The sequence below is a fragment of the Priapulus caudatus genome, unplaced genomic scaffold (assembly GCF_000485595.1).
Source record: "Priapulus caudatus unplaced genomic scaffold, Priapulus_caudatus-5.0.1 Scaffold507, whole genome shotgun sequence".
Taxonomy (NCBI): domain Eukaryota; kingdom Metazoa; phylum Priapulida; class Priapulimorpha; order Priapulimorphida; family Priapulidae; genus Priapulus; species Priapulus caudatus.
Window position 1 is genome coordinate 101,253 of NW_014577568.1, and position 14,275 is coordinate 115,527.

At 47.1% G+C, this 14,275-nt stretch overlaps 1 protein-coding gene across 1 annotated transcript; it reads left to right on the top strand.

The window, feature by feature from the left end:
• Positions 1-3,885: 3,885 nt before the first annotated feature.
• Positions 3,886-9,739, top strand: LOC106811134 (phosphatidylserine synthase 2-like). Its single transcript, XM_014814676.1, has 5 exons — positions 3,886-3,962; positions 4,137-4,249; positions 7,095-7,209; positions 7,627-7,772; positions 9,299-9,739. Exons 1-5 carry the CDS (start codon positions 3,939-3,941, stop codon positions 9,507-9,509), a joined length of 609 nt encoding a protein of 202 aa, XP_014670162.1. The 5' UTR covers positions 3,886-3,938; the 3' UTR covers positions 9,510-9,739.
• Positions 9,740-14,275: the final 4,536 nt, after the last annotated feature.

The following is a 14,275-nucleotide window of genomic DNA, read 5'->3' on the forward strand; positions in this document are numbered from 1 at the left end:
GTCTCTCCATCTCTGTGTGTGTCGGTGTGCCGTGTGTGTGGCGTGGCGCGCACGCGTGTGTGTGTAGTGTGTGTGCGTGTGTGTGCGTGTGTGGGCGCCGTGTGTGCGTGTGTGTGTCGCAGCACGCCGGTGTGTGTAGTATGTGTGTGCGAACTGTGCGTGTTGCGTGTGTGTGCGTGTGTGCGTGTGCGTCGCGTGTGTGTGCGGCGCGTGGCGTGGTGTAACATGAATTGTGTTGTGTATCTCTCTTCTCTCGTCTCATCGCTCTCTCTTGTCTCTCTGTCGTTTCTCTCTCCCTCTCTCGCCCCTGTCCGGTTCTCTCCTTGTCGTGCCCTCTCTTCTCCCTGCTCGCTCGCTTATCAAATAACGACAGGACCGAGGATATAACACATCCGGATGGGGTTAAGAGCCAGTCGGTATGCATAGACAATCATACACTGCTGAGACGCGCATATTAAACAGAACTAGAACAGAGGGCACTCACGACAGTGCAACCTCTCCGCCAGAATGTACAGTATGATGTATAGTAATGTAATATATTGTAACACCCCACACAATACAGCATCCCATACACATACACATACCATGCAGCATACACCATACACATACACACACACACACACCGCAGCACACAGACGACACACACACTACACACACAGCATACATACACATACACATATACATTATATCACATGCACATATATTGTATTACACATATTATGTAAAAGCTGGGGCACAACGAGCCGTATTTTTTCGCCCGATCGCGGTGCGATTAAAATCGCCTGCGAATTTTATACCGCCGATCCACGAAGGGCACACTAGCGAACATTTGAGAGCGTACGCGTACGCCCCTTGAACGGAACACACACGAATTCACATGAACACATCACGGGACATCACATGAGTATCGGAACAATCAGCCGTCGGCAAAAATAACGCGGACACGGGGCACGACTGACGAATTTGCCAGTAAGACAATCGCCTATACGCCGGCGTAAATTAATCGGCGAATAATATCTAACATTTTTGATACGTGCGATCTCGTACGGGCGTCACGAAATCGGTCCGTCGACCGTGAACCGGGCACACGGAGCGAGATTTTTCGACGATTTTAAAATTCCGGCGCGATCGGGCGAAAAAAAATACGCTCGTGTCCCCTACCTATAAGGCGACTGCTGCTGATTGCGATCGCGCGAAACACCTACACACACACACAAACACACACACACATTACACACACACCGGAGCACACAACACACACACACACACACACAATCACGACATACAGCATACACACACACAGGCACACACACCACACAGCACCAGCGGCCACTGAACAGGAGGCACGACACACACGGACGAACCGCACGAACGCAGCGAGACCGATTAGCATTACCTCCCTACCACTCCGTTACTCTTGTCTTCCGTAACTCGCGTGGGCGCAGGTAAACAACCCGCACTATACGAACTCTTCACCCTAGAACTCCTCAACCCTTCCCCCGGCATTCCCCATCCCCCCTCGCTCCGCTCCTCAGCGTCCAGAGAACTCCTCACCCTCCCCCACGGCATTCGCGTCCCTCCTCCCGACTCTGCCTCCCTCCTCGTCCGCCTACATTCCCGCGATGCTCATTACTAACGTCCCTCCTCTTTCCCCTGTCGTAAGGTGGTCCTGCTTCATTCCCCGACTCCTTCCTCCCTTTCACAACCGACCTTTACGTGATTCAACGCATCTCTCTCGGCTTCCTGCTTTCCAGTGAGGCGAGAGAGGAGAGGGAGATATAATGAGGGCATAGAAGAGCACAAGGGGAACGAGAGAGAGGAGAGAGAGAGAGAGAGAGAGAGAGAGAGAGAACGAGAAAGAGATAGATAGAGAGATAGATAGATGAAGAGAGAGAGAGAGAGAGAGAGAGAGAGAAGAGAGATGAGAGAGAGCAGAGAGAGAGAGAGAGAGAGAGATATGGGAGAGAGGGAGGGAAAAGAGCAGACCGGGGAGAAAGAGAGAGATGATGTATGATGGTAACATACACCTAGAATACGCGTGTGTGTGTGTGTGTGTGCGTGCGTAGCGTGCGTGCGTGTGGGTGTGGTGTCTGTGTGTGTGTGTGCGTGCGTGCGGTGCGTAGCGTGCGTGTTGTGTGTGTGTATGTGTAGTGGGTGTGTGTGAATGTTTTTTGGGGTGTGTGTATGTGTGTGTGTGTGTGTGTGTGTGTGTGGTGTGTGTGTGTGCGTGCGTGCGTGTAGGTCGGTTTGTGTGTGTGTGTTGTGTCGTGTGTGTGGTGTGTGTGTATGTATTGTGTTGTGTGTGTGTGTGTGTGTGTGTGTGTGCTGTGGGTGTGGGTGTGTGTGTGGTGTGTCGTCGTGTTGTGTGTGCGTGTGATGTGTGTGTGTATGTGTATGTGTGTGTGTGTGTGTGTGTGTGTGTGTGTGTGTGTTGTGTGCGTGTGTGTGTGTTCGTGTGTGTCTTTCCAATAGACCGCCTGCGTGTGCTGCGTGCGTGCGTGCGCGTGTGTGTGTGTATAGCTAGCCAATCTAGGCGTGTCATGTTGACGGTGGGCAGCATACAGACAGACAGACAAGACGATGACACACTAACAACATGGCAGCAATTACGGAGATTATGAGAGCAATAACGTATAGTCTCGCATTTACAATCACTCAAAAATGTTAATTTGATATTTCATGGCGGCCATTTTTAAAATAAATTGCCACGCCCCCTCAAATGGGAAACTTTATTTTTAAGTTGATCTTAATTGATTCATTGTGTCTAAAAACCATGGTCAAGTATATAAAATCACTCAAAAATGTTAATTAGGAGTGAATGTATGCTGTTATGATATTTCATGGTGGCCATTTTGAAAATATGGTGCCACGCCCCTTAAAACGACAAATTTTGTTTTAATTTGATCTTAATTGATTCCTTGTGTCTAAAAAATATAATCAAACATTTAAAATCACTCACAAATGTTAATTAGATGTGGATATATGCCATTTTTTATATTTCCTGGCGGCCATTTTGAAAATTAAGTGATACGCCCCCTTAAACGGCAAATTACGTTGGGGTCCACCTCCTATCATGTTTAGAATATGTCAGAGCACACGTGTACCAAATTTGATGCTTTTATCAAAAAGTGAACACTCCATGTGCTTAAAACCTCTACTAATAGGCCTATAATAAGAGTATGATGTGTTAGTGTGTTTGCATGTAACAAGATTGTATGCATTACGCATTTTTATTTCGCAGGCATTTGTAATACGCGACTACTGGCTGTGCTTGGTTTCTAGTATCCTGTTTGAGGCGGTGGAGTATGCACTGGAGCACCAGCTACCGCACTTCAGCGAATGCTGGTGGGATCATGTTAGTGCTAACCTAGCGCCCATATCTGTATAGTCATCGCCACTAGCGTTCTATCTAGCTGCCACCTTCTCATCAACAACAGCAGACAGAGTCGATGGCGCCATTTCTGGCATCATGGTCAATTGATAGTAAATTTTCTTAGTTTTATGTTTCGCTTTACGTCGGCATCGTGTGCCTCGGTGCCATGCCGACCACCATCATATTATGACACTTTATTTATTTTATTAGGGGTATATACAACAGTAAGCCTCCGCAAATTGTTTACCAATGTTGCACTATTTAGTGCATAGAAAAGACATTTTTGGCATTTTTTCCGGTAAAATTCGGCACTCGAGTGCACTAATTTGCAATATGCACGCTTGTTAGATGCCGCGTTGATGTCTAGAAAGCATTAGCAGTAGGATTGGTCTTGTCGTGGAATTGTATCTTTCCAGCAAGTGGCGTAGCCATGGTGACCGGTCGACCCTTTTTGTGTTTGAAACGGGATCATACTACTCTGTAGAAATACGCACCATAGAGCCTGCAAAAGCTTAGAGCGGAGTATAGAGCTTGAATCTGTGGTTATTTAACATAAATATAGTGTATGTTGTGTATGCGACGAAACAGTGTGAGTATTTTTAATTAATGTCTGTTCGATGCTCATTCAGGCCTGCTGCCTATGCATGGACACCGTCTACTGTTGTACAACACCTTAAATGTGACTAGTGTGTAATGTACGACTGTTTCGTGATTAAGCCCGTGGATATTTACTGAGCGTACATCTACTGGTTATACATTGTAGTGGATCCTGGACGTTTTGCTCTGCAACGGACTCGGTATCTACATGGGAATGTTGACGCTCGACTATTTACAGATTAAACCACACCATTGGCGAAGTCTGCGGAGCTTACAAAGGTACAAATGAGCATGTTACACACCTGTAAGCACGCTGTGCACAGGTAAGCACGTTGTATGCAGGTAAGCACGGTGTACGCAAGTAAGCACGCTGTACACAGGTAAGCACGCTGTTCGCAGATACGCACGCTGTACGCAGGTACGCATGCTGTACGCAGGTAAGCACCCTGTACACAGGTAAGCACGCTGTATGCAGGTAAGCACGCTGTATGCAGGTAAGCACGCTGTACACAGGTAAGCACGCTGTAATACAGGTAAGGCACGCTGTACCACCAATGAGCACAGCTCTACGCTAGGTAAGCACGCCTGTACACAGGTAAGCACGCTGTATGCCAGGTAAGCACGCGATACAGGTAAGCACGCTTGCTTACACAAGTGAGCACGCTGCTACGCAGGGTTACAGCACATCTGTACACAGAGTAAGCCACGCTGTATGCAGGTAAGCACGCTGTACACAAGTGAGCACGCTCTACGCAGGTAAGCACGTTGTATGCAGGTAAAGCACGCTGTATGCTAGGTAAAGCATCCTGTACAACAGGTAAGCCACGCCTGTATTGCAGCTGTAAGCACGCTGTACACAGGTAAGCACGCTGTACACAGGTAAGCACGCTGTACACAGGTAAGCACGCTGTATGCAGGTAAGCACGCTGTATGCAGGTAAGCACGCTGTATGCAGGTAAGCACGCTGTACACAGGTAAGCACGCTGTATGCAGGTAAGCACGAGCTGTATGTAGGTAAGCACGCCTGCTATGCCCAGCGTAAGCCACGCTTGTTTATTGCAGGTAGAGCACGCTGGTATGCAGGCTAAGCACGGCTGTATGCAGGTTAAGCACGCTCGTACAACAGGTAAGCCGCTGTATCAGGTAAGCACCCTGTACCACAGGTAAGCCACGGCTGTATTGCAGGTAAGCACGCTGTATGCAGGTAAGCACGCTGTACACAGGTAAGCACGCTGTATACAGGTAAGCACGCTGTACATAGGTTGGCACGCTGTATGCAGGTAAGCACGCTGTATGTAGGTAAGCACGCTGTACACAGGTAAGCACGCTGTACATAGGTTGGCACGCTGTATGCAAGTAGCACGCTGTCATGTAGCCGTAAGCACGCTGTATTGCAGGTAAGCACGCTGTATGCAGGTTAAGCACGCTGCTACACAGGTAAGCACGCTGGTATGCAGGTAAGCACGCTGTTATGTAGGTAAGCACGCTGTTACACAGGCTAAGCACGCTGTAACAGGTAAGCACAGCTGTATGCCAGGTAAGCACGCTCATGTAGGTAAGCACGCCTGCTACAGCAGGTAAGCACGCTGTACACAGGTAAGCACGCTGTATGCAGGTAAGCACGCTGTATGTAGGTAAGCACGCTGTATGCAGGTAAGCACGCTGTATGCAGGTAAGCACGCTGTACACAGGTAAGCACCCGCTGTATGAGGCCGTAAGCGCACGCTGTATGCAGGTAAGCACGTTGTATGCAGGTACGCACGCTGTACACAGGTAAGCACGCTGTATGCAGGTAAGCACGCTGTATGCAGGTAAGCACGCTGTATGCAGGTAAGCACGCTGAATGTATGTAGGTAAGCACGCTGCTATGCAGGGTAAGGCACTTGTTATGCAGTAAGCCCACGCTGTACACAGGTAAGCACGCTGTATGCAGGTAAGCACGCTGTATGCAGGTAAGCACGCTGTATGCAGGTAAGCACGTTGTATGCAGGTAAGCACGTTGTATGCAGGTAGACGTTGTATGCATAAGCACAGCTGTATGTAGGTAAGCACGCTTACACAGGTATAGCACGTTGTATGCAGGTAAGCACGTTGTACACAGGTAAGCACGTTGTATGCAGGTAAGCACGCTGTACACAGGTAAGCACGCTGTATACAGGTCAAGCACGCTTATGGGTAAGCACGCTGTATGCAGGTAAGCACGTTGTATGCAGGTAAGCACGCTGTATGCAAGGTAAGCACGCGCTGCTATGCAGTACAGCACGCTGTATGCAGGTAAAGCACGTTTATGCAGTAAGCACGTTGTATGCAGGTAGCACGCTGTACACAGGTAAGCACCAGTTGTATGCAGTGTAACGCACGCTGCTATGGCAGTAAGGCACGCGTATGCAGGTAAGCACGCTGTATGCCAGGTAAAAGCCGGCTGTACACAGGTATGCACGCCTGTATGCAGCGTAAGCACGTTGGATGCAGGTAAGCACGTCTGTATGCAGGTAATCGCACGCTGTACACAGGTAAGCACGCTGTTATGCCAGGTCGCACGCTTGGTTACATAGGTAAGCAACGCTGTATGCAGGTAAGTCGCTGTACACAGGCTAAGCACGCTTGTACGCGGTAAGCACGTCGTGTACATAGGTTGCACGCTGTACGCAATGAGCACGCTGTACGCAGCGTAAGCAGCTGTATGCAGGTAAGCACGTTGTATGCCAGGTAAGCACGTTTGTAATGCAGCGTTAAGCCACGCGTATGCAGTATAAGCACGCTGATACGACAGGTAAGCCACGCTGTATGCAGGTAAGCACGCTGTATGCAGGTAAGCACGCCTGTATGCAGGTAAGCACGCTGTACGCAGGTAAGCACGCTGTACATAGGTTGGCACGCTGTACGCAAGTGAGCACGCTGTACGCAGGTAAGCACGCTGTACGCAGGTAAGCACGCTGTACGCAGGTAAGCACGCTGTACGCAGGTAAGCACGCTGTACACAGGTCCCTGCAGGCTGTAAGCAGAGGCCGAGTGATGCGCGCGGCGTTCGCTCTACCGCACCTTCCGCGCGGTGTCGCTGACGCTGCCACTCTCACTACAGGGTGCGCTCACTAACTGCGATGATTCCACTGTTGTTGTACAGAGACACACCGACTTGTAGGCGGCATCGGTTCAGTCCGTACAGACTAATGGAGTTTGACTTGCGACCAACAGGCAGTCTGCGGCGCTGGCTCGCCATGCTTGTGCTGATATTCATGGTAACGTGCGTGCAGATGGCGAAAGGCTCATTAACCGATATTATAACCGTTTTAGTTGCATATCGATGCACACATCCGATCACTCGGCATGCGTAATAATAAATTCTGTTTTAATTGTGTTCTTAGCACTTTCGAACTATAGTAAATATGATAGCGAATGTTATTTATTTATTTATTATTTATTATTATTATTTATATTTTAGCTATTATGTTATTATTATTATGTCGTTTTGATAGAAGTTGAGCGTAACTCGTGCTACCTCTGCCGTGAGCGTGTGAGGACGCGTGATTGCGTGCGTGATTGCGTGCGTGCATGCGAGCGCGTCTCTCGTTAGTCATGCGTGTGCTCGTGTTGTTAGGGAAGGTAGACGACAGTAACTACGTGCATGCATCTCACTAGTCGGTATTCCTTAACAGGCTTTACTCGCTGAAGTGAATACGTTCTACCTGATGTTGGTGTTATGGATCCCGGCAGCTCACACGTTAGCCATCGTGCGTCTATGCGTGCAGGCAGTCCTCGCTGGGGCCTGCCTTCGCGACACGTTTCAGTATCTGGACGATCCGTGAGTACTAACCAGCCCTCCTGTGCCGACCTTGCAGTAACGATGACAACGAAAAACATCTATGTCACGATTGTGTCATTAATTAACAAATTAGTGTCATAACAATTGCCAATAAATAAACGATTAACAAATTATTAATTAGTGAACAACTCGAGCTTCGCCGCGATGTCCGTGTTTGCTCCGATTCACGCGTTAAACCGAGGATATGTGCACGTAACCCCTTCACGCTTTCTCGCTCTCTCTCTCTCTTTCGCTCTCTCTCTTACCCTTCTCTCTTTATCTCTCTCTCCCTTTCTCTTCCCCTCTCTATCTTTCTCGCTTTGTCTCTCGCCTTTACACGCCTGCCCGAAACCGCCACACGTGCTTCCCAAGCAATCAGAATCATGCGGATATGCCGTCAGCAGCTCCTACGGGGCGCCATGTAGGACAGGCATTTTTGTACCTATAAACTTGACAAAAATGAGTTTTGTGAACACAAAACTCAATTCTGTCAATCCTGTCCCACAAAACTCAATTTTGTAAACACAAAACTCAATTCTGTGGAACCGGTTGCCACCAAATAACTCTTTGTAAACACAAAATTTTTGAGTTTTGTGTTTACAAAATTGAGTTTTGTGGAACCGGATCGACAGAATTGAATTTTGTGTTTACAAAATTGAGTTTTGTGGAACCGGATTGACAGAATTGAGTTTTGTGTTTACAAAATTGAGTTTTGCGGTACAGGATTGACAGAATTGAGTTTTGTGTTCACAAAATTTAGTTTTGTGAGACAGAATTGAGTTTTGTTAGACAAAATTGAGCCCTGTCCTGTATGGCGCCCCGTAGCTTCCCTATGAGAAGCAGAACCTAACTAGCCAAAATAAATACGTATCGAGTAACACATCGGACCCTAACAAATTACATCTACGAGACCGCTTCAGAAGAAGTGACTACTCACGCGTGCCCATGCTTTGTCCATTTTACTACGCATATGTCCCACCGTAGAAGGGCACTCAACCTATTAGTGTTAAAATGGCGCGTGCATTTTGTGGTAGATATTCCGTCTTCGTCGGAATAATATAAATAACAATGACAGAAATACAATGACCTTGTTCGCCCGGAGGGATTGCCAGGTAGCTTTTGACCAATCAGCTTTGCGATAGGGACGTTATAAAACGCTGCTTAAGCCCGGCGCACACGTGAGTTATTTTACTCAAGTAAAATGACGCATGAGTCATTTTACTCACGTGTGCGGCGGATTTTCGTTGAGTAATTTGACGCATGCGTCATTTTACTTGAGTAAAATAACTCACGTGTGCGCCGGGCTTTAGTAACAACATGCCGCGACGTCGATAATTTGAGTTGCATGCGTAAAAAATACGCGTAATCTGCTGCAGCCTTAACGTGATCTAGCAACAATGATTTAGCATTGATTTACTGTTTTTACTTTACTAATACCTACCACGTTTAGTAACTGATTTAGCGACGTTCTCATTCAATCATATATGGTTCGATTAAACAGATATATATATATATATCGATTGCAGGAAATGTAAGCAGCTCGGTCGGCAGGCGTGGTTGGCGGCGGCCACTCTTGCTACTGAAGTCCTCATCGTAGTAAAGTTTGACTGGGAGACGTTTAGCCGGCCGCCGCCTGCACACATACAGTCGATCTGCTGGTCGGCATTCTTTCTGCTAGTCTCCTACACGGTCTGGCGCTTCTTCGTCAGCAGGGGGCGCGACAGCGCCGGTGACTAGTAAGCGCGCGACGGCTGAGACGTCGGTAGATGGCGCTAATCGCGTTTGAGCATTCCAAGTACGAATGATGTTCGAACAATATGGTATTGTTATTTTTTAAAGTAAGCATAGCAGTCGCGTTGACTTGCTACATAAAATGGTTGTGAAAATATTGTAATGTCACCATTGTTATTACGCTCACTCTCACATACACAAATTTAAATTTTATTCACCAATATTAGGAAATTCGTTTTCTGTGCTTTCTGCCTTGTCTTTTATTAGCAAGTAAAAGTATGTTATATGACGATTTTAAAGAACAATGTCCGTATATTAGTTACTCGTTAACATCGTGTTTACATAACTTGTTTTCCGATACTTCGCATGCACACGCTTACATTTCTCATAAAATACCCCGATATAAAATTACTCATCGTAACAGAAGTGAGATTATGGTTAGGGTTAACTAATCACATATCGCGATGAGTTGGGACCCAGTCTCAATATCCCTCTTTGTAAAAGAAAATCTGCGTGTATATACTGTGCGTCTATGAGCTTGTTATTCAGAGTGAGTGTGCCATTCACAAATAACTGTAACCAGAATTGTACCAAATTATACTTTATCAAGTAATCACTCAGATTTCCACAATCAGGGCCGGGATTCGAAATTAACTTCTATCGTAGTTTACGAGTAATTCGTGCTAATGTAGTGGGATTTCGCAAGATAACGTTTCATAAAATAATTACTGTGTTGCATCGGTGGTTGGACGCGCAATTCTTCAAATTTTGCCAACAGTGTGGTTGTGCCAACTTGACCAAATAGCTGTTTTCGGCGTGTGCAATAGCTCATTTGTTTTTTTGTTTACGTATTTTAGTAATGCTAAAACAAGTTACCATGGTATATGTCAATTGTATTACCCATAGGCATAGATATAGCACTAAATAGGAAAAAACAATACAAGCTCGGTAAGTTATTAGTAGCACGTTATAGTGTTGCCGGCGTTATATTTGTATGACGGGGGCCTAAGGCCACCTATATGGAATTGTAATAATAGAATAGTCTATGATGGGGCCCAAGGCCACATATATAGTATTTGTATGACGGGAGCCTAAGGACACCTATATAGAATTGTAATAATAGTGTATGCTGGGGGCCCAAGGCCACATATATAGTATTTGTATGACGGGGGCCTAAGGCCCCCTATATAGTATTGTAATAATAGAATAGTTTATGATGGGGCCCAAGGCCACAGTATTGTTTATGACGGTGACCTAATGCCATCTATATAGTATTGTAGTATAGTGTATGCTGGCGGCCCACCAAGGCCCCATATATTGTATTGTGTATAAAGGTGGCCTAAGGCCTCCTATATAGTAGTGTGTGGTAAGCCTTGGTTGTAAGCTATACCGCCTCCAGCAAAGAAAGGTAGGCTGCATCACTTGCACAGTGTATTATTGCGCCAGCCGGGCCCTAGGCCCCCGGTGGCTTAATGCAACACTTGGATGTGGATATCTGTCGCCTGCATGCGCAGCGGGGACCTTACATGCAAGGTCTTCCTCCTATTTCTTAAATAATGTCTACTGATGGAATGTTATCATATAAATCTATGCTACGATAACTCCTCTTCATTTTAAATGCATAATCTTTGCAAAATTAGATTTCTCTCGAGAGATATTGCGCATGCGCGCGCACCGTGTTAGGCGTGCAGTGCCGTCTGAGGCAAACTTTATAATATAGCTTGCTGCGGGGGAGAGGGAATAGGAGACTGAGGAAAGGAGGCAGGGAAGATAGCTGGGGGCGGTAGAAGAACAAGGAGGCCGAGCAAGGGACAGCGGAGTCAAGGGAAAGGACGCGAGGGCATAAAGTAGGTGTTTTGTACCCTACATGCTAGGGCGCTCTCCTAATTATAAACACAGGTCTACTGATAAAAGTTTATTAGGGAAATATATGCGGAAATATCCCCTAACAATTTTAAATGCATATTCATCACAAAATATAATTCCTCTGGTGAGATATTGCGCCTGCGCTAACACACTAACGTAGCCAGATTGTTTACTGGCTGGTATATACGCAACCGGGAGCTTCCATGCAAGATCTTCCTTCTATTTCATAAATGATGTCTACTGATAGAATGTTATCATGTAAATCTATGCTAGGATAACTCCTCTTTATTTTAAATGCATAATCTTTACAAAAATATAATTTCTCTCGGGAGATATTGCGCATGCGCGCGCACCGTGTTAGGCGTGCAGTGCCGTCTGAGGCAAACTTCATAATATAGCTTGCTGCGGGGGAGAGAGGATGAGAGACTGAGGAAAAGCGGCAGGGAAGACAGCCGAGGGGCGGTGGAAGAAGAAGGCTGAACGTGCGACAATGAAGACAAAGGAAAGGGCGGGCAGGGATGAAGTAGTAGTTTTGCACCCGACTGGCTAGGGCGCTCTCCTAATTATAAACACAGGTGTACTGATATAAATTTATTACAGAAATCTATGCTGAGATACTTCCTGTGCATATTAAATGCATTTTAAGCACAAAATATAACTCCTCTGGTGAGATAGTGTGCATGCGCTAAAACGGTAATGTAGCCAGATTGTGTACTGACTGGTTTATGCAGCGAAGACCTTACATGCAAGGTCTGCTTCCTATTTCATAAGTGAGATTTACTGATGGAATATTATTGTAGAATTCTATGCTGGGATAATCCCTCTTCATTTTAAATTCATAATTTTGGCAAATTCTTTTTCTTCTTAGAAGATATTGCTCATGCGCGAGCACCGTTTCAAACGTGCAGTACCGACTAATAAAGGTACGTAATATAGCTGGATGCGGGAAAGAGATGAGAGACTGAGGGAAGGTGGCAGGAAAGACAGCATGTGGGTGGTGGAAGAAGGAGGCTGAGCGTGCGACAAGGGCAACAAGGAGAAGAGCGGGCGGGGATGAAGTAGTAGTTTTGTACACTATTGGCTAGGGCGCTCTCCTAATTATAAACACAGGTCTACTGATCAGAATTTATGACAGAACCTGACCATATTAAATGCATTTTTAGCACAAAATATAACTCCCCTCGTGAGATATTGCGCATGCGCTAAAACAATAACGTAGCCAGATTGTGTACTGACTGGTTTATGCAGCTGTAACGTTCGTCGCGTTGTTTGTCAGAATATTGGCCGTAATCCTGGTCACACGCTAATGTAACGTTTCTCCGTGTAGTACGTGATTGACCTTCGTCACGGCTCACCAGTGTGACGTCTCTTCTGTTTTTGTGATCGTATAGTACCTTGTTGCGTTGTGTTTCTTAACCGACCGGCGGCTGTTGTCTGCGACCGTCGCCGGCGTTTCGGCAGGCTTGCGGAGTGCTTGAGTGTGTGTGAGTGTAGCTCTAGAACTATAGCCCTCCGTTCCGACGCAGGGGAATGTCTGGCAGAAGATGATCACATCGTCCAAGTACACCAGGCACTCCTTCCACTGAAAGCCACGCAGGACTAGCTCCATTAACCTCTCGAGGGTCGCGGGACTGTTTGATAATCGCATGACCTTGAAGTCAAATTAGCACTCTCTCGTGCCAAATGCGGTCTTCGGTGCATCTTGCGGATCCATTTCGACCTGCCAATACCTGCTCGTCAAGTCCAGGGTCGAGAACCACTGGGCCCCGCAAGGGAGTCCAGTGTATCATCGATTCGAAGCAGTGGATATGCGTACTTTCGGGTGACGTCATTCAGACGTCTGTATTCGACGCAGAAGCGGGTATACTTCCGTCCTTCTTGGTCACCAAGACAACAGGAGAGGCCCAAGGGCTGCTGCTGGGACGAATCATGCCGTCTCGTAGCATCTTGCCTACTTCTGTATTAATAACCTCTTGCTTTGCCAGAGCACACCTCATTGGAGCCTGTTTGATAGGAGGATGGTCTCCGGTGTCAATCCGATGCCTCACGAGACTGGTGTGGCCTAGTCCCTCACCAGGGGCTGTAAACAGATGTGCATAGGTCTGTAGTATCTCGGCCCCGTCGTACTTCTGGTCCCTGGTTGTCACCTCATACACCCCTTCCATAATGCGACAGAGATAATCAGGAAGGTTCGTTTGGCTGGTTTCTAGTTTGGCAGGAGCGGGTTTGCCTACAGCTGCCAAAGCCACCTGGACTGCCGGTTCCAGCCAGGCGATCTCCTCGCTGGGTTGATAACCAGCGCCGAGTCCTCTGAATTGACAATGGTCAGAGGAGTTCCCGGTAAATTCAGCCATAATCGCACCTCCGTGGGTGGCTGGAATTACTGTGCGATACGCTGCTCGCAGTACACGCCTCCAAAGCCCAGGTTTTGCGTGTAGCACATGCAGGACTCCATCAAGGGTTAAATGTCATCTGCCAACGTCTATCTGGCAGTCATGCTTCTTCAGAAAGTTGAGGCCCAGTAATCCACCACGAAGACTTGTTTCCACGACTAGAAGCTCATGAGTATATTGACGCCCATGGATAGTCAGATTTGTACGTAGTCCCCCCACTGCAGGGATGTCATTTCCCTGCGCATCTACTAGCCTCGACGTTGCCTCCTCCTGGTCGAAATGGCCCAGAGCCAATGCCAAGTATGACATTTGGTCCAATAATGACAATTCTGCGCCAGTATCAACGGTGAAATCAACAATCACCTCCTCCCCCTCAACGCTCTAATGTGACTGCACTACCTCCTCCCCCTCAACGCTCTAATGTGACTGCACTACCTCCTTCCCCTCAACACTCTAATGTGACTGCACTACCTCCTTCCCCTCAACACTCTAATGTGACTGCACTACCTCCTT